This window comes from Gymnoscopelus microlampas (genome assembly GCF_963454915.1).
Source record: "Gymnoscopelus microlampas genome assembly, chromosome: 16".
NCBI classification, from domain to species: Eukaryota; Metazoa; Chordata; class Actinopteri; order Myctophiformes; family Myctophidae; genus Gymnoscopelus; species Gymnoscopelus microlampas.
The window spans coordinates 14,349,729-14,368,218 of NC_139953.1; the positions used below are offsets into that span (position 1 = coordinate 14,349,729).

Consider the following 18,490-nt stretch of genomic DNA (forward strand, 5'->3'; position numbering starts at 1 on the left):
ATATTTCACATTGTCTCCCAATTGAGACAGCAGCAACAAAATATTTGACGAGACAAAGTTGAACTTGTTCAGCACGGTGAAGTTGAAGTTGGATATTTCCTGTTGCCTTTTATGTTGTGAAATGGGGCGTGGAACAATGCAAATGAACTTCTCGGGAACACAGCTGGCAGCCGTCCGGATTCATCAGGACATACACATGTGATTCGCAGGGATTCACACACCCTTTCGTGAATTCCATGTTCGTTTTTGCTTAGAGAAATTATGCACGTCTTTAGTCACTTTATTTACACGTTATTTACAACCAGCTTTGTGAATCAGGCATCCATGTCTCTGTCCTGTCCAGACCACTCATGGCCGTCCACACCAAGCGCTATAACTATCGTTCACCACTGTCATCGTTGTAGCTGTAGTATGGATCCATCCACATTGAAAGAATATATCATTATAGTTATAGTACTTGTTTTGGAAGGCCCACTCTCTCACTGCCCAGAACGACTTATGACGAGATATCGTCATAACTCCCTGGCTTTATTTTCTGGGGAAAAAAGTTCAGAACCCAAGATATCGTGATCTGAAGATTTGCTGCTCCATTCACTTCTTGGTTAACTTCGTACTTAAAAAGGCTGTATCTCGGCTCCTGTGTATTTTGGGCCGAGAAATGTTCTTTTCAAAGGCGTTTAAAATTGAACGGGAGGTCGCGATGACATTTTTTTTTCTTTCTCGGAAGCACAATGAAACCCTCTGTGATTAGCAACCATCAGGGGATCGATCATACTGGAGATAAATATTCTGTGACTACTTCAAAAGGTAATAAAATCGAAAAATCACTGGCAGTGGGTGCACACAGCCAGAAATAAGTCTGGCAGTGAAAGAGTTAAGGGCCTGATATACTTTGCTGTGCGTGGTGTCACGCACTGAAAATAGAAGATCTACAAGCTTGTGGGCCTATATAATGTGCGCTACACCAGCTTGCAACTAAGCATAGTTGTCAGTCATTACATTGTACACCACATCAGAAATCACATTTCCACCAACAGTATCTTTTGTGCTCCTAATCGATTACTTGGATAAGGGACTTGTATCCAGGGATATAATCATCAGAAACGTTCCATTGGCCTCGTTCCTGGCAATAGAGTGTTTCAATTGTATTGGTGTTTGAGCCATGCCTGCCCTCAATGGCACCGGCTCAGAGTCATTATAGAGATGTCAATCACTGCCTCCTGACACGCTCCAGCTCAGTGATGTGTGTGTTCCTGCATGTGAAACTGAAGACCTCTGGGCTTTTTCATCTGAAAAAGAAGGGAATGTCTGCACACAATATACTGCTCTCCCGTCTTTTTATTTTAACCAACAATCGGAACAACGTTTCGCCCATGTAGGGCTTCATCAGGCTTTTTCATTGTCTCCCACAGGTGCGTAGGTTAACGCCAGTGGCCATGGGAGATGAAAAATGAACAGCAGAATAAAGTGTGAGATCCGTTGATTATGTTGTTTATTGTCTCCTGACCCGTTATGTGTCATCAGGCTGTCATTCTTCTGGGGCATCGGGATGAACTTCTACATGGAAATCGCCAAACTGAGGGCGGCCAGGAAGCTGTGGGCCACGCTCATTAAACAGAACTTTGACCCCAAGAAGCCCAAGTCTCTGCTTCTGCGCACACACTGCCAGACCTCGGGCTGGTCTCTCACTGAACAGGTAAAGAGTTGTAAAGAGCATTTCAGTGTTATTGAGACACACAAGGCAGTGTGATATGAATGGATGGTGAGGGAGGATGACATGCATGACGTGGGATTCAAACCCAGAATGCTGCGGTTATTTGTCTGTTGAATTAACTGTCATGGCTAACCGAGTCCTTGAATGGTAAAATCACTTGATTTATTTTTTTAACACTGTCAAAATTGGAAAATGATCTGCAGAACACTTTTACTATGTATAGAATGTTGGCAAACATATTTATATTTGTGCAGACTTAAAAAAGACGAGAGAAGGAAAGACACTTTTTCTAACTTCAAAGTCTGATTTATTTCACATGTGAGCTCATGCAATAAGCATGAGCTCATCATGCAATAAGCATGAGCTCATCATGCAATAAGCATGAGCTCACAGGAGAAATACATCAGACATGCCTTAAGCAACATGACATGGCTTCTTGAGTCTACAATATTAAAGCTACAGTACAAGTTTTATGTCCATTCAACTTCAAAAAATATGTTTTGCGAATACAGATTATTTCTCCAATCCAGTGTGCCATCTGCTTCAATTAAGTTAATGGATATTGTCAACCAGTAGGTGTCCTATATGACACCACCAGGGTTGAATTTTCGCAATGGAAGAGTAGGGAGACTACCATCAACGAGTGCAGACGTGCTAGTTCTATTTACAGACTCTATAATACAGATTGGTTAAAATAATTATTCATTAAAATGAGTCTAGTCTTTTGGTGTTAAGATTGTGTGAACCTTGAGGGTGACTTGACGGTCTTATGGTAATAAGACCGGCAAGTCACCCTCAAGTCAAGGCGCTAGTAGTTTGATATAAATTAGATGACATATTCCTCTCCTCGTCTGAGGAGTCGTTATCACTCCGAGTTAATTGGATTGGTTTGACAGGTGAGACCATCAGGACAGTGCAGCACGATCCAGACAATTTCTAATGAAACATGTAAAAAAATATTTTTCCACCTACTTTACTTTGCTTACTGACTGGGGCGAACGCTTTGATGCCAATGGTAATTTTGACCTAATGATTTGTGTTGTGCTAGAGAACAGCCATCAGGAATAATAAGAGCAATTTCTATTCCCGAAAATCAAGTACCCTTGCAAGACTGATGTTTTTTGTTGACAGAGTCCACTTTGTTTGCATTTGTTTAGTGTGATTATGAGATAATATGATTGACAACATTTGCACATACATCCATGCCCAGGTAGCTACGCTGTATAAAGCCTGGTTTTACCAAAGTTCAGTATTGCTTTAAAAAGTAAAGTATAAACTAGCAGAATCAGCCCCCCCCCCTCGGGGCTGAAGTAAAATATTTATTCATGATTAATCACCCACAATCTATATACAATTTCACTGTCTTTATACTCCCATGATAAAGTAGTAGCCGATTAAATATTTATTCATTATTACACTACAATGTATATCAAATTATACTGTCTTCATACTTGCATAATGGGGATATTTGATATTTTTGTCCTGAAACTGACATTATCATACCGTTGGAGTGCATTTCATCATATCTGGTTTAAACCTGACCAGGTTTAGCATACTGATACTGTCATTAGCGATCATACACATTCATGGAATGGAATCCATTTAATTTTCATGGCTGTCCCCCCCAAAAAGTGCAAAGCAATCTACACCTCGTTGAGATGTTGATTAGACTGGAGGGTTATGACACGGTGGCGTGTCATGTTAATTTGTTATCTCTCTCTCTCTCTCTGAGTGCACGCACAGCGACAGAGCCACTCTGTCAGACTCACAAATAAGCTCACCTGCTTGAAGAACCGTATCTGATGATGCGTTGATAAAAGCAACAGGTGACCGGAATAATTATATGACGATAATTATGTGAATCAGCAGATCATCAGTTTGAGAGGGGCACATAATCAAATCAAATAAATAAGTGAGCACACTCAAATTATGTGCATATGCACGCATTTGCTTGCTTTACATCCACCAACACTTTCTTATGCAATAAGTCAGGCTTCAGAGACCAGAAATTACTAAGAACTCATGGGGAGTGTTGGAGCTGCCATCGTTAACTCTTTGACTGCCAGAAATAAAACATAATTTGCCACGCCACTGCCAGCGTTTTTTTTAGTGTTTTCACAAATCTTTGAAAAATCATAGAATATTCATCTCCTGTATAATCGATCCCCGATCGCTTTAAAATACGTATCCGAGTCTCGTAGATTCTGATCCGTAATCCACTGACAGGAGCAAGCGTGATCATTTATTGCTGTCATCTGTGTCTAACTAGCACATTAAATAGGAGGACATTCAAGATCACATTGTGCAACAGTTTAACTGGGAGGTCAACGGAATGACGGAGGTATTCATATAACGTCTTCGGATGTCTTCACTCAGTCCCAGCATGCGTGGGTGCATGCATACGTGCGTATGTGTGCGTGTGTTTTTTTTGGCCAATAACTCTTGACCGTAGGTCAGCCAGCTTACACAAACGTTGCAATGTGTCAATATAGTGTGGGCTGGACGAGATGTTCCACCGCAGAGCAAGCTCTTGGCACACAGGATGTGCTCAAATCCAGCCTCCAGTCTCTCTTCACTGTCCTATTTGGAAGAAAAAAAAACACCTTTTAGCGCCTTAATAATAAAAAAAATAGATGGCATCACACAGTTGCGATAACCGTAATACTTTCCCCGCCATATGAATTGTAACCGCCTGTTGTGGTCCCTTTCAGGACCCCTACAACAATGTGGTGCGTACGGTGATCGAGGCCATGGCGGCTGTGTTTGGGGGGACCCAGTCACTCCACACCAACTCATTTGACGAGGCACTGGGCCTGCCCACGGTGAAGAGTGCCCGCATCGCCAGGAACACCCAGATCATCATCCAGGAGGAATCGGGGATCCCCAAGGTGGCCGACCCCTGGGGGGGATCACACATGATGGAGTCCCTCACAGATGACGTGTACAACACAGCCATGAAGGTAGGCTATAGCTGTACATTAGTTCATGCATTTTATTCACTGGCGATAGGTTGTATTTAACTATAGCCCGATGGCAGGTTTTTGTGTCCGATGCCGATCCTGATTTTGGAGTGTTCTAGACCACTGATTACCAATGTTTTGACCTATCTCTAGAGTCATGTGATCAAGATGTCTCATAAACCATTCTGATGGGCTACGACTGACTTTCACAGTTTGCGGGCCCTGGCGGGCGGGATCTGCGCTCACAGGAGCACACTTTTATTTTTTATTTATTTAATCATATCCTTATCTCTCTGCTCTTACAATACCTATCCCACGTTTCATGCTTACTGCTGTTGCTGCTACAACACCTGAATCTCCCCTTGGCGATCAATAAAGATTTATCTTATAATATCTTAGTCCATTAACCACTTACACCCTATATACTTAGTTGACCACGGTCCCCCAGGGCCCTATACTTTCTCTGCTCCTTTTTTCCCTCTACACCAAATCAATTTGCCTAAAATAGCTGATCTACAAGCTCATAATGCATAACAGATGGATCTGCTGTTTTCACCACAGACTAGGGACACTAGGGTTCATGTGGTTAACCACTTAAAGCCTCTATACTTAGTCAAATCGGACTTGAGTTGCAACTGTACTTGGTACGTTCTTTTTTCCCTCCACATCAAATCTCTTCGCCAAAAATAATCAATCTACAAGGCAAGCTCTTCTAGATCCGCTATTTTTGCCAAACGTTCCCTTAGAACTAAGGATGCCGGGGTTCAAGTGGTTAAGAAACATGATGGGATCAGTTGATCTTGCATAACCTTTAACCTTGTCAATTTTCATGCTCCAGGCTTAAGCGAAGTGAGGAGGATTTAATTGTTTGTTTAACTCTTTCGTAGTCTGACTGTATACGCAATTACTTTGCCCCTGGCTTGGGATTCAGAGGATCAGTTTTCATGAATACATTTCCAGGGTCTTCTGTGCTGATTGGTTTATGCTGGAGGGCGTGGAGGCAATGTTTTGTCAATGAAGAGCTTTGGGGTCTACAGGAATTGGGGAAATTATGGAATTAATTAGATTTTGGAATAAATTGAACTATAATAGGGTTTTTCCAATGAATACATTAGAGAGAAATACATAGGGACATAGGGACACCTTTAATACCTGGAAGGTATTGGAGATAGCCATAACTGAAAAGAGGTATACGCAAAGCTCATTCAGTTAGCTGTACGTGATAGTTGCTGTATGTCTAAGACACACACACACACACACACACACACACACACACACACACACACACACACACACACACACACACACACACACACACACACACACACACACACACACACACACACACACACACACACACACACACACACACACACACGTATATCTATATATATATATATAGTGTGTATATATATATATTGCATACATATGTGTGTGTGTGTGTGTGTGTGTGGGGGGGGGTGTGCGTGCGTGTGTATATGTATGTGTGTGTGTGTATATACATATATATATATATATACACTCACACATTTTTTTGCTAAATTGTGATAATGATCAATTACCAGCTAGGCACATCATTGTCTGTTCTGATTACTCTGGATTTGGATCAAACCCTAATAACAGTTTTCAATTAATTATTTTATCCAATGAGGTTAGTCCAATTTCTTTTTTTGCATTAGCCAAATTAACATTATGGAAGTCAAGGCTCACATTAGTCTGTTTGAAATTCAGATTCATAGAGGGGGAAGAATAGAAAGTGCTTCATTAATACTAGAAGGAGTAGACTAAGTCACCAGAGCTACCTTGATTTGGGGATAAGCAAAGTAGCAGCTTGTCATCACATGATCACATCACATCATGTGTTAAGAGATCGCTAAACCTATCCCTATACTTGGAGTATTTTCATTTTGATCAAAGCAGCAATAGAGTGAATAGACAGATGTAGATTATCCAATTTAAGTTGTTTATTGGAAGAGATTGAATATGAAATGATTTAGCCTCTGAGAAGTGCTTTGATTATTTCCCTTAAATGGGAAGCTGAGTTCCCTTCTGTATTGTTTGGATTAATAAATCAATCAGTCAAATATAAAATGTATGCACAGAATATCTTATCCAACAGAAGCAAGGTAATGAACCGCCAAAGCAGTCGTTCTCTCGGACAAATAGAAAAATGTATGTTAAGCAGCACAGCTGCATGATCTGATATGACTATAGCTGTATAATCACGTTTCAACGGCTGGTAGAAAGAAATTGGTAATATAATCTATTTGTGCTGTGAACATTTAATAAAATGATAATTTCTTGGCATGAGCATTTTTATGCCTTGAAGTAGTACACAACTATTTTCTTTCATAAATACACTAAAGGCTTTAGGCATATTGCTATTATAGGGAATTAGACCATGCAATCCCTTCAAATTCCACAACAATGTTTTTTAGTACTTCTGAATAATTGCACCATTCACCTGGACAGCAGTTTTAACAGATGGCATTTAATAACAGTTAAAGCATACTGCTTCATTTGGAAATACACGTGGGTTTGACTTGACAACATGTTGTTTTTATTCCTGTGTTTTCCTGTGTCTCATGTAGTTCATTATGGAGATTGAAGAGGTGGGAGGAATGGCCCGGGCTGTGGCTGAGGGCATTCCTAAACTCCGCATAGAGGAATGCGCTGCACGCAGACAGGCCCGCATTGACTCAGGTAGTGGAAACACTCACACACACACACACACACACGCACACGTACACACACGCACGCATGAATGCACATGCACTCAGAGTTACAGACCTGGAACACCCTCAAGGAACCCTGAGAACTGCTCTAGGCAGCGTTGCCACCAGGAAGTCGAGGTCAGCAGCAGCAAGCTCTAGTCTAGTTCCTCAGGCCTGATCTTGCACTTCCTCAGTGAGGTCCTTGCACCTCTTTTTCTGCCCCACTGCCACGCATGACCTCGATACTTCTGCAGTTGGTTCTTTCAGTATGTGGTACACGACCATGACAGGTGAGCCCCAGGGATGCGCATCTCATCATGTAAGCACTCCAGGGACTTGATCTGACAGCTCTTATACTGTACTGTACTGTATGTTTGGTCCATGCTTGGCAGCTGTAGAGTGGGGTGGCGATGGCCTCGTAGACAGCAATCTCGATGTGCAGGTGGAGTTTATTATTCCGGAAGACCCGGTGCCACAGTCTCCCCAAGGCAGCTGACATTTGCCTGATCTGTTTTTGAATTTTATTGTCAACGCTGCATTCCTCAGAAAGGATTCTGCCTACATATTTGAATTGATTGTTAGTGGTTTGTGGTCAATGGTGAAGACAGGCGTGTGTGTGGTAATGGCAGACAACTTCTGTCACACACATACGCACACAAACGCGCGCACTGCACACACGTTCAAGTCATCGTTGGGACTCTTTGATGCTGATGAACATGATGTGTTGAAGGACAGTGGAGCCATCTTGACATTTAGAGGTCTGATGACATTTTGTTTCTGGTTCCTGTTGTTGAAAAAAGACCAGGGTAAGACTCCACACCCGGGCTTGGATCAGAATGGGATTATTAGAAATATTGGTGCATTGGAGCACGTACGGTATTTCAATAGAAGAAACAGCAGGGGATCTATGGCACTCTATGGCATTTTAAATGGCAGAAGAATGCAGTAGAAAAAAGGCAGAGAATGATAGTTAACAGTAGAACATTAATTATTAGCCTACATAAATTGTTAGGTGCGCAAAAGTGCGACCAATGCAAATAGTTTGACCCATCAGAAATATAGCCACATATTAACCATTTTAACACTGTGGTCCCTATTCTGGGGATGTCATTATAAGAGAACATTGTCAAAAGATAAGATTTTGTTTTTTATAATTGATCTACAAGCTCACAAGCATCATACGTAGCTTGTAGATCAGCTATTTTCTAAGCATGAACCTGTTGTATTTATTGTCTCCGCCAGGCCGAAGGCATGGCGAGAGAGTATGTTTTACCCTCCGTCCGTCCGTCCGTGTGTGCGTGCGTGTGTCCTGTCTGTGTGTTACCAGCTAATCTCCGGCACCGTTGGTCCGTTCGCTCCGAAACTGTGCACACACACTCCCTGGATGCCAATTCAGAACCTCTGCCCCAATTTTTTCACAAGGGCCTGTTATAGCGCCACCAGGAGGCCGATTTGTGCAAAACACATTTTTTTACATTACTCCTACAGATTTTATCCAAATATCATGCAAATCGGTATACAGTATCTCTATAGTCATGTGATCAACACGGATCTGTCCGATTTCCCATATTCCATCCTGATTTTCTATGGTTGGCTTCCAAAGTTTGCAGGATTGGTCCGTTTTGAACAAACTGCCTCCAATCATGAACGCAGCTTGCCATTTCCATAAAATTGCACACGCACATTCCCACTAGGTCGAGGAAGAAATGCCACTTGAACATTTTCAAATCAGCCTCATGGTGGCGCTATAACTGGCCGATTTGCATTTTTAACTATAACTGCACCGATCTGCGTGAAACTTTGCACGCACACTCCCTAGAGGCCAAGGAAAAACATTAGACTGCAATTTTCACATCTGCTTTTTACAGCGCCACCAGGAGGCCGACTTATGTAAAATACATTTTTGGAGATTATTCCTTCAGATTCTGTCCAAAAAACACGCAAATTGGTACACTGCATCTCCATAGTCATGTGATTCTGATGGATCTGTCCGATATTTCATATTCCATCCTATTTGGCTTACAGTGGCTTCCAAAGTTTGCAGGATTGGTCAGTTTTAAACAAAATGCCTCAAAACATGAATGCAGTGTGCAATTTCCGTGAAAGTTTGCATGCAGATTCCCACTAGGCCGAGGAAGAAATGCCCCCCTTTTCACATTCACATTGGCCTTTATAGCGCCACCAGCAGGTCTAATTTAGCAAAACACAATTTTGGAACAAAATGCCTCAAATCATGAATGCAGTGTCCCATTGAAAGGCCTAAGAAGAAATGCCACCCTTTTCACATTGGCCTATTATAGCGCCACCAGGAGGCCACAATAACCTACCTGACCTGGCGGAGACCTGTGCTCCGAGGAGCACTTTTTCTAGTTGAATTATAAATTGGGCTCAAGTGTTTAAAAGCACTGTGGGCGGCAGTGGCTCGGGAGGTAGAGTGGCCGCTTGGAAAACGGAAGGTTTCCAGTTCGATCCCGGGTTCCCTCAGAGTTAGTGTCGAAGTGTCCTTGAGCAAGACACTGAACCCCTAATTGCTCCCGATGAGCAGGTTGGTGCCGTGCATGGTTACTTTCCGCCGCCGTCGGTGTGTGAATGTGTGTGAATGGGTGAATATAATGCACATTGTAAAGCGCGTTGGATAAAGGCGCAATATAAATGCCACCATTTAATGAAACAATGGGGAATAAAGGCTAAAATTATGTTACACGATTGATCTGCCATTCTGTATGTATGTATGTGTGCGTGTGCACGTGTTCATTTGAGTGTGTGTGTGTGTGTGTGTGTGTTTTGAGGAAAATGTCAACAACAGCGTCATCTGGGAGGGTTACATTGGCCTTTGTTGTTGTCGGTCTGATAGCACAAGCTTGATGAGAAAGAGATGCACATCAATGGAGAGCGTCTCTGAGGAATTAAGCTCCATAAATTGGCAGAGGACACATATGGGAGGACAGAATAGAGAAGACTAGTCTCGGCAGACTCTTATAATGGACTGTCTCCATGCTGAAGCTCATTCTCATTTGTATTCATTGGTGTTTTGATTCACGGCACGTCTAGGCTGAAGTCCATACATTTTCATTGACCTCGTAGCCAGGACTGGCAGAAACATAACTATCCTGTGCATGAAGGATAAGTCATTTCTCTTTCAGATGTGTCTGTGTTCTTTCCCTGGTTGTTTCCTAAACATGCCAATTGGTTTTAATACAGATTTTGTCGTTTCTTTTTAATATTACATTGACTTCAAAGCACCTCAAAGTGTGCTAGATTAATGTACATACTTAGCTACTTCTTTACAGTACCTTACTAGTTGTTGTTGTTATTCTTAATTATTTAAATTGCATGGTGAATCTTGAACATACTGGTAATTACTGCTCTGAACAACTGTTAAATGCACTCTCATGGGCCAAAATCATCTTGACAAAACAAAATAACACCCTTTTACCTTTTCTTATTTTCTTATTTTTATTTTACCATTATCAAAACTGTTAAAGCTTGAAGTACAAGAATTCCACTTCCTATATTGCTGCTACCAGCTGTATTGTATGTGTATACTGTATGTGACAATTTCTGTAGACACCATGAACATTTAACCTATCGTCGCTTTCGGGCAGAAACTTTGTAACTCCATATTGTTTTTCTTTTATAAGTTAATGCCCTACTTCTACAATAGTTTACTAGTAGACCTATTATTTTCATTACATGACAAATATCTTGAGTGTTGGTGGGTATTATTTACTCATTTGGAACTACTTTATCCAGCTTTAGTACTGTATGTACAAAGTAAACAAGGAAGCAGCTTAGTGAAAAAATGTATTGCATCTCCAAATCTGAGGCCATGGTTCTGAGCAGAAAACCGATGGATTGTGCACTCCAGATAGAGAACTAGAAAAAGTGCTCCTCGGAGCACAGGTCTCCGCCAGGTCAGGTACGTTATTCTGGCCTCCTGGTGGCGCTATAATAGGCCAATGTGAAAAGGGTGCCATTTATTCTTAGGTCTTTCACGGCAATCAGACACTGCATTCATGATTTGAGGCATTTTGTTCCAAAAATGTGTTTTGCTAAATTAGACCTGCTGGTGGCGCTATAACAGGCCAATGTGAAAAGGGTGGCATTTCTTCCTCGGCCTATTGGGAATGTGTGTGTGAAATGTCACGGAAATCGCAAGCTGCATGCATAGTTTGAGGCATTTTGTTCAAAACGGACCAATCCTGCAAACTTTGGAAGCCAACCATAGGCAATCAGGATGGAATATGGGAAATCGGACAGATCCGTGTTGATCTCATGACTATAGAGATACTGTGTACCGATTTGCATGACATTTGGATAAAATCTGTAGGAGTAATGTAAAGAAATGTGTTTTGCACAAATCGGCCTCCTGGTGGCGCTATAACAGGCCCATGTAAAAAAATTGGGGCAGAGGTTCTGAATTGGCATCCAGGGAGTGTGTGTGCACAGTTTCGGAGCGAACGGACCAACGGTGCCGGAGATTAGCTGGTAACACACAGACAGGACACACACACGGACACACGGACACACGGACACACGGACGGACGGAAGGACGGACGGAGGGTAAAACATACTCTCTCGCCATGCCTTTCGGCCTGGCGGAGACAATAAGACTTTGCCCCAGATGAAGGAGTTTAAAGGGATATTTCACTTTTTAAAAAAAATTGGGTACTTTTATCATCTACTCAGGCTTTTGTGAGTCCCCCATTTGATATTCATTTTATCAGACACGCCCCCTTCCTATACAGATCCATTATAACTTCAAACTTCATTTTGAACATGTTAGATTCATCAAAAACACCCGTCCTTGGTTCTGGTGATTCATCCTGCCCTCCTAATACGTGAGGGGCCGTGTTCTTTTTAATACTTTTTTCATTTATTTAAAAAAATAGATAATTGTATTTAATTGTTTTCATTTTCCCCAAAAAATAGTAGTAATTGAAAAAACACAGTCTCCTCACGTATTAGAAGGACAATATCAGTCACCAGAACCAAGGACGGGTGTTTCCGATTAATCTAAAATGGAGTTTGAAGTTACAATCGGTTTGTATAGGAAGGGGGCGTGTCTGATCAAATTAATATCAAATATCTAAATACTGAATCAAGCAACTTAAAAACCGGGGTGCTCCCACAAGCCTAAGTAGACGATAAAATGAGCCAAAATTGTTTTGAAAGTGAAATATCCCTTTAAGTATCTCTGGGTCTTGTTCACGAGTGAGAGGAGGACGAAGCGGGAGATCAGCCGGAAAATCGGAGCAGCAGGAGCGGTATTGCAGTTTATGACGAAAAGAGAGCTGAGCCAGAAGGCAAAGCTTTCGATATACCGAGATATCTTCGTTTCTACTCTCACCTATGGTCAATGTCATGAAGTGTGTGTGGGTCATGGCCGAAAGAATAAGATCGCGGATACAACTGTCTGGTGGCAGTGGCACAGGAGATACAGCGGCTGTCTGGAACTGGAATCCTCCTCGCTGTATGTCGAAGTGACCTTGAGCAAGACATTTTGAACCCCTAACTGGTGCTCACTGGGAGCCATGCCTTGCATGGTTTCCTCCACCGTCGGTGTGTGAATTTATGTGCGAGTGGGTGAACGTGAAATACATGGTAAAGCGCCTGGGAGAAAGGCACTATATAAACGCAGTCCAGTCCATATACCATTATGGAAACAAATATACTGTTCAATCAAGATATGATGCTGGTTGGAAAAGAAAAACTGAGGTCTATATTTATTATTGGCCGGCGGCCAAACCAATATGAAACTGGCAAAGGCTTTAAGAATTATATGACACAACAGGACCTTGAAATGGGTGCTTGTAACTCACTTTTTAAATGCTCCAAATTTTATTTACGGCAAACAGCAGCAGATACGACGTTTCGACCTTTGCGGTCTTTGACAGGACCTTACCATCAATTTAATCTTAGCCTCTTTTATTTTTCACACGCTTTTTCAACTGGCAGATAAAAGAAGCACAATCGATCTACACAGCATGTCTCGGAGCGTTTAATTTCAAAAGAAGATTTGTCTCGCTTTTTCCTTTTATCGGCTGAGAAATCTTTCCCGCAAAACTGCCACAAGCAAGATGAGATCAAGTTCTGTTATTACTTTCATGTACCTCCTCTTTTTTCTCATTCCCCTCTCTTAGCGGGTGAATGATTCCATAGATAGACAGACGATAGCAGTTGTTGCCTCTAGACAGTGGGAGTACATCCTAAGGGAATTTCAACCCCCATGGGTTTCGTTAGGGGTCGGCGTCTGGGGCTACAGGCCCGGATTTTGTCATCTCCTGTTGCTGTAGTAGATGAGTCAGTTCCTGCCACTGTTTCATCTTCAAGCTCGGGTTGTTGGTGAAAAAGCTAGCTAGATAGTCTAGCATTGACTTGCATGCTCTGTGAAAATCTAGAATAGAATTAATATAATTATTAATTTATCATTTATTTATTGAATTGCTGTTTACATTATGTTTTGTGATAAAGTAATGTAATCTCTTATAGAACACTTTTCCCAGTATTTCAGAAATATGTGGAATTAGAGAAACGGGTCTCTAATTTGTGAGTTCATGTCTATCTCCAGCCTTACAGGATATTAGTATCACTTTTGCTGTTTTCATCTTGTTAGGAAATATAATGTCTGTTTCACCACAAATTCTATGATACTTTTGACCATGGCCATATCAATTAAATTAGAGTCTGTAGATTTCTTACCCTTGCATTTGTTGACAATGTCAATCATTTATTTCTCATCTGTTTTTTGAATTATTTACATTATTTACACATAGTTTTATTTTCCACATAATCTTCATTACCAGTCTTCATTACCTTAGCTGAATTAGGACCAACACTAACAAAACAAAATCATTAAATTCATCTGCCACTAAATTCATTTCATTAGTAGTTTTATCTTTTGTCAAGAACTGATTTGGATTTCCTATTTTCCCAGCTCCCTTTTTTCTAATGTCGTGCAGTATCATCCATGTATTTTAATATCACTTTTGTTGTTGGAGTGTGCTATCGGTCCAGTTACAGTATAGGTAAAACGCGAATCGGGCTGTTATGGCGCCACCATAAGGCCGATTTTGAAAGATGTAGGGTGGCATTTATTCCTTGGCCTAGTGGCAATGTGCATGCAAAGTTTCACGGCAATAGCACGCTGTGTTGATGATTTGAGGCATTGTGTTCAAAACGGAGCACTCCAATGTTAGCCAACCAGGATGGAATATGACAAAATCGACTAACCCCTTTAATGACTATAGAGATACTGTGTATCGATTTGTGTGATGTTTGGACAAAATCTGTAGGAGTAATATCAGAAAAAATGTTATATCAGCCTCCTGGTGATGCTATAACAGGCCCATGTAAAAGATTTGGCGCAGAGGTTCTGCTCTGGCATCCAGGGAGTGTGTGTGCACAGTTTCACGTCGATCGGGCCAACGGTGCCGGAGATTAGCTGTTCACAGACGGACACACACGCACACACACACACATGGACGGACGGACAGTATGGGTGTGCCAATATATCGTCCCGCGATATATCGCTATATGAAAACGGGACGATATGTATCGTCGTGACGTCATACTATATCAAAAATATGAAAAAAAAAAGAAGATTGTATGGTGTGTGTTATATGAAATGTGAGCTTACCACAATCACGGTAATCCTTAATCATATTCCATCATATTCAAGGGCTTTTGGAGAGAAATGAGCACTGCAGAGGGCAGGTGTGTGTGTCTGTGTCCAGCTGACTCGTTGACGCTCGTTAATGTTACATGCATCAAGGCAATTATGTTTCTGCACTGTCAAATAGGCCTACATCTAATCTATAGCATCAAAGCCATGGAAGTTTTGTACAAGCAACCTTCTCTGGCTTATAGATATTCTATTCAAGCTGTTAATAACTAGGCTACACTTGGTTGGTAAAGATGACAAGAATATGACAATGATTTTAGTGGAATTTATATTTATGCAGCATTTATATTATATCTGTTATTAAAACAAAGGGTCTTGTAGTGAGAACTTACTTCACTTGTTCCTTAAGCTTGTATAATTGTCTCCGCCAGGCTGAAAGGCATGGCGAGAGAGTATGTTTTGCACCCTGTCCGTCCGTCCGTCCGTCCGTCCGTCCGTGTGTGTGTCCTTCTGTCTGTGAAGAGCTAATCTCCGGCACCGTTGGCCCGGTCGCTGCGAAACTGGGCACACACACTCCCTGGATGCCAATTCAGAACCTCTGCCCCAAATCTTTCAGATTGGCCTGTTATAGCGCCACCAGGAGGCTGATTTGTGTAAAACACATTTTTGTATACTACTCCTACAGATTTTGTCCAAACATCACACAAATCGATACACAGTATCTCTATAGTCATATGATCAACACGGATCTGTCCGATTTCCCATATTCCATCCTGATTGGCTAAGGTTGGCTTCCAAAGTTTGCAGGATTGGTCTGTTTTGAACAAAATGCCTCAAATCATGCACGCAGCTTTCAATTTCCATGAAATTTCACACGTATATTCCCACTATGCCGAGGAAGAAATGCCACCCTTTTCACATTGGTCTGTTATAGCGCCACCAGCAGGTCTAATTTAGCAAAATACATTTTTGGAACAAAATGCCTCAAATCATGAATGCAGTGTCCGATTGACGTGAAAGGCATAAGAATAAATGCCACCCTTTTCACATTGGCCTATTCTAGCGCCACCAGGAGGCCACAATATTCTTTTTGTGTGTAAAACACTTTTTTATGTGTTTTATAAATAAAGCAATTTTAAATTGAAGATGACCACCAATGTTGATAAAAATTGAAAAAATGAATAACTAATAATATCGTATCGATATCGTGACCCCAATATCGTGTACCGTATCGTATCGTGAAATTAGTGTGTCGGCACACCCCTAACGGACAGGGTGCAAAACATAGTCTCTGGCACGCCTTCGGCCAGGCGGAGACCAAGATGCAGCGCCAATGCCTTTAGACCCAGTTAAACATACTGTATGTATTACATGTTACATGTTACATGTATTATAATGGAATATGGCTTTATAAGAGGCAACATCTGGTAGGTCAGGTGCACATCTTTGTTCTTCTTCATGTGTCTATGTGTGCCTGCGTGCGTGCCTGACCTGAAGTTAGGAGGCTTTTCACCAGTGAATGTGGAGATAGTTATATCCATCATTGATGACATTGACAAAGTCGGACGAAAAAAATAACCTGGGTTAGGAGATTTGACCGACACATTGATCCAATGGAGTTAGGAGGTTTAGTCAGAAGCGCTTTTTTTTTTTTTTTTTTAAAGATTTGTTTTTGGTAGTTTTTTATTATTTTTCTTTGAAGAGGGACAGGGAAAGTAGTCTGACAGGAAGAATGGGGAGAGAGATGGGGGGAAGACATGCAGGAAAGGCCGACGGGAACGGGACGCGAACCCGCGGCACACTGCTATTAAGGATTTTCAACCAGGGTGCCTAGACCGCGACGCCACGGTCTAGGCCTCAGAAGCGCTTTTTAATACTTTTCATCGGTTCAATATTTGTAAAACCCAAACACAGACGTGAAGGGTGTTCAATAGCACTGATTTATTACATAAAATACACAAGTTGACATACAGAGATAGGAGGTTTGTGCCCAACAGTTACAATATGATACTTTTTTCCCCTTAACTCTATGACAAGATTTCTCGTCATATTTTGCTACGGTGCAGGCAATGACGAGAATGACGAGATTTTGTGTTTTCAGTGGTTTTCCTCTAGATGGCGTTCAATCGCCTATGGATCACTGCTCTCTGTGAAGCAGAGGATCAGCGGGTCACGTGATCGCAAAAAAAAGCCTGTTCTCTTCCTTGTTATTCGATTTGGGAGAAGGAGAATGGTTTCTGTGGCTTTTTGGGGAAAACAGCTTACATTCAACTGCCCACAACTATGGAACAGATTAAATCGATCATACTGGAGATGAATATTCTATGATTTTTCAAAGGTTAGTGGAAACACTCTAAAATTGTCACTATGACTCAGACATAATCCTAAACAGACCCGAATATACTGTAGGCATATATGGGAGATCCAGTTGTCCAGTGCCAATATGCAGGGTATGGGCATACCAATGACATCAGGGATCTCCATATATGCCCATAAAAGGGACAAGGACTGACACATTCAGAGGTCTCCATATACAGTATGCCCACAAAGGAGACACAGACAGACAGGTACAACGGGTACTCTGACAAAGGCCCCGACACTCAGATGACTATATGACTAAATATTGCTTGGATTGGTGCTGCCTCACATGTGTGAGGGCCGCGTAGCGGGCCAAACCTCTAGTCTATGGAATCCATAGACGCTTCTCTGTTCTCTCCCTGTCTCTCTTCAGTAAACAGAAAAAACGGTTTGAAGACTCGAATTAGTTGGTAACAAATCGTGTGTTTTTCTCACACTGTGGAGCTGAACAAAACATTGTTTTCCTAGAGGCTACTGTAGCTATGTTAAGTGCGCACCTTTACTTACGCACGCATGCACGCACACACACACACACACACACACACACACACACACACACACACACACACACACACACACACACACACACACACACACACACACACACGCAGAGGGATATCTACCCGGATGAGGAAGAGTGGAAGGACTTTTCGTCGATCAATACACAACCTTGAGAACTTGAAAGGAATCAAATAGTTAAGCTGCCAGTTTGCAGGGAGTCATTCAGCTACTGAACACAAGCCAAACCCAAGAAAGCCTTTGGCTTGAATAGGTGCTACTGTATGTGCAATGAAACACGTCCTTGAAATAGATTGTCATACAGAGGCATGTGTTAGGTTGTCTCTGTGCTGAACCTTGAACTTTCAGTCAACCCTTTGCACACTGCCTAGTGCCTGCCTGTTTTCACACCTATCGTAGCCTTAATGCACACACCCTTGGGCTTGACGTGGGGTCACCTATAGCTATGCCATCCCACATGTCAGACAGAAACCTTCTGTCTCCAATCTCCATACTTTTATTAAGTCAGGCATCTATGGCTTATTAGCTAGGGATCCTTTTAAAAATGAAGAGCTTGTGACTACATTGGATCCACTGGAACGCAGGTTATTGTTTTCCATTT

General features: G+C 41.8%; 1 protein-coding gene across 1 annotated transcript in view; it reads left to right on the forward strand.

Moving 5' to 3' along the window:
- Positions 1–18,490, forward strand: part of mmut (methylmalonyl CoA mutase) — a 51,350-nt gene that overhangs the window by 7,292 nt on the left and 25,568 nt on the right. Inside the window, exons 5-7 of the mRNA XM_084082700.1 lie at positions 1,525–1,696; positions 4,426–4,674; positions 7,266–7,377. Of these exons, the coding sequence (XP_083938826.1) occupies positions 1,525–1,696; positions 4,426–4,674; positions 7,266–7,377 (533 nt within the window). The remainder of the gene's footprint in view (positions 1–1,524; positions 1,697–4,425; positions 4,675–7,265; positions 7,378–18,490) is intronic.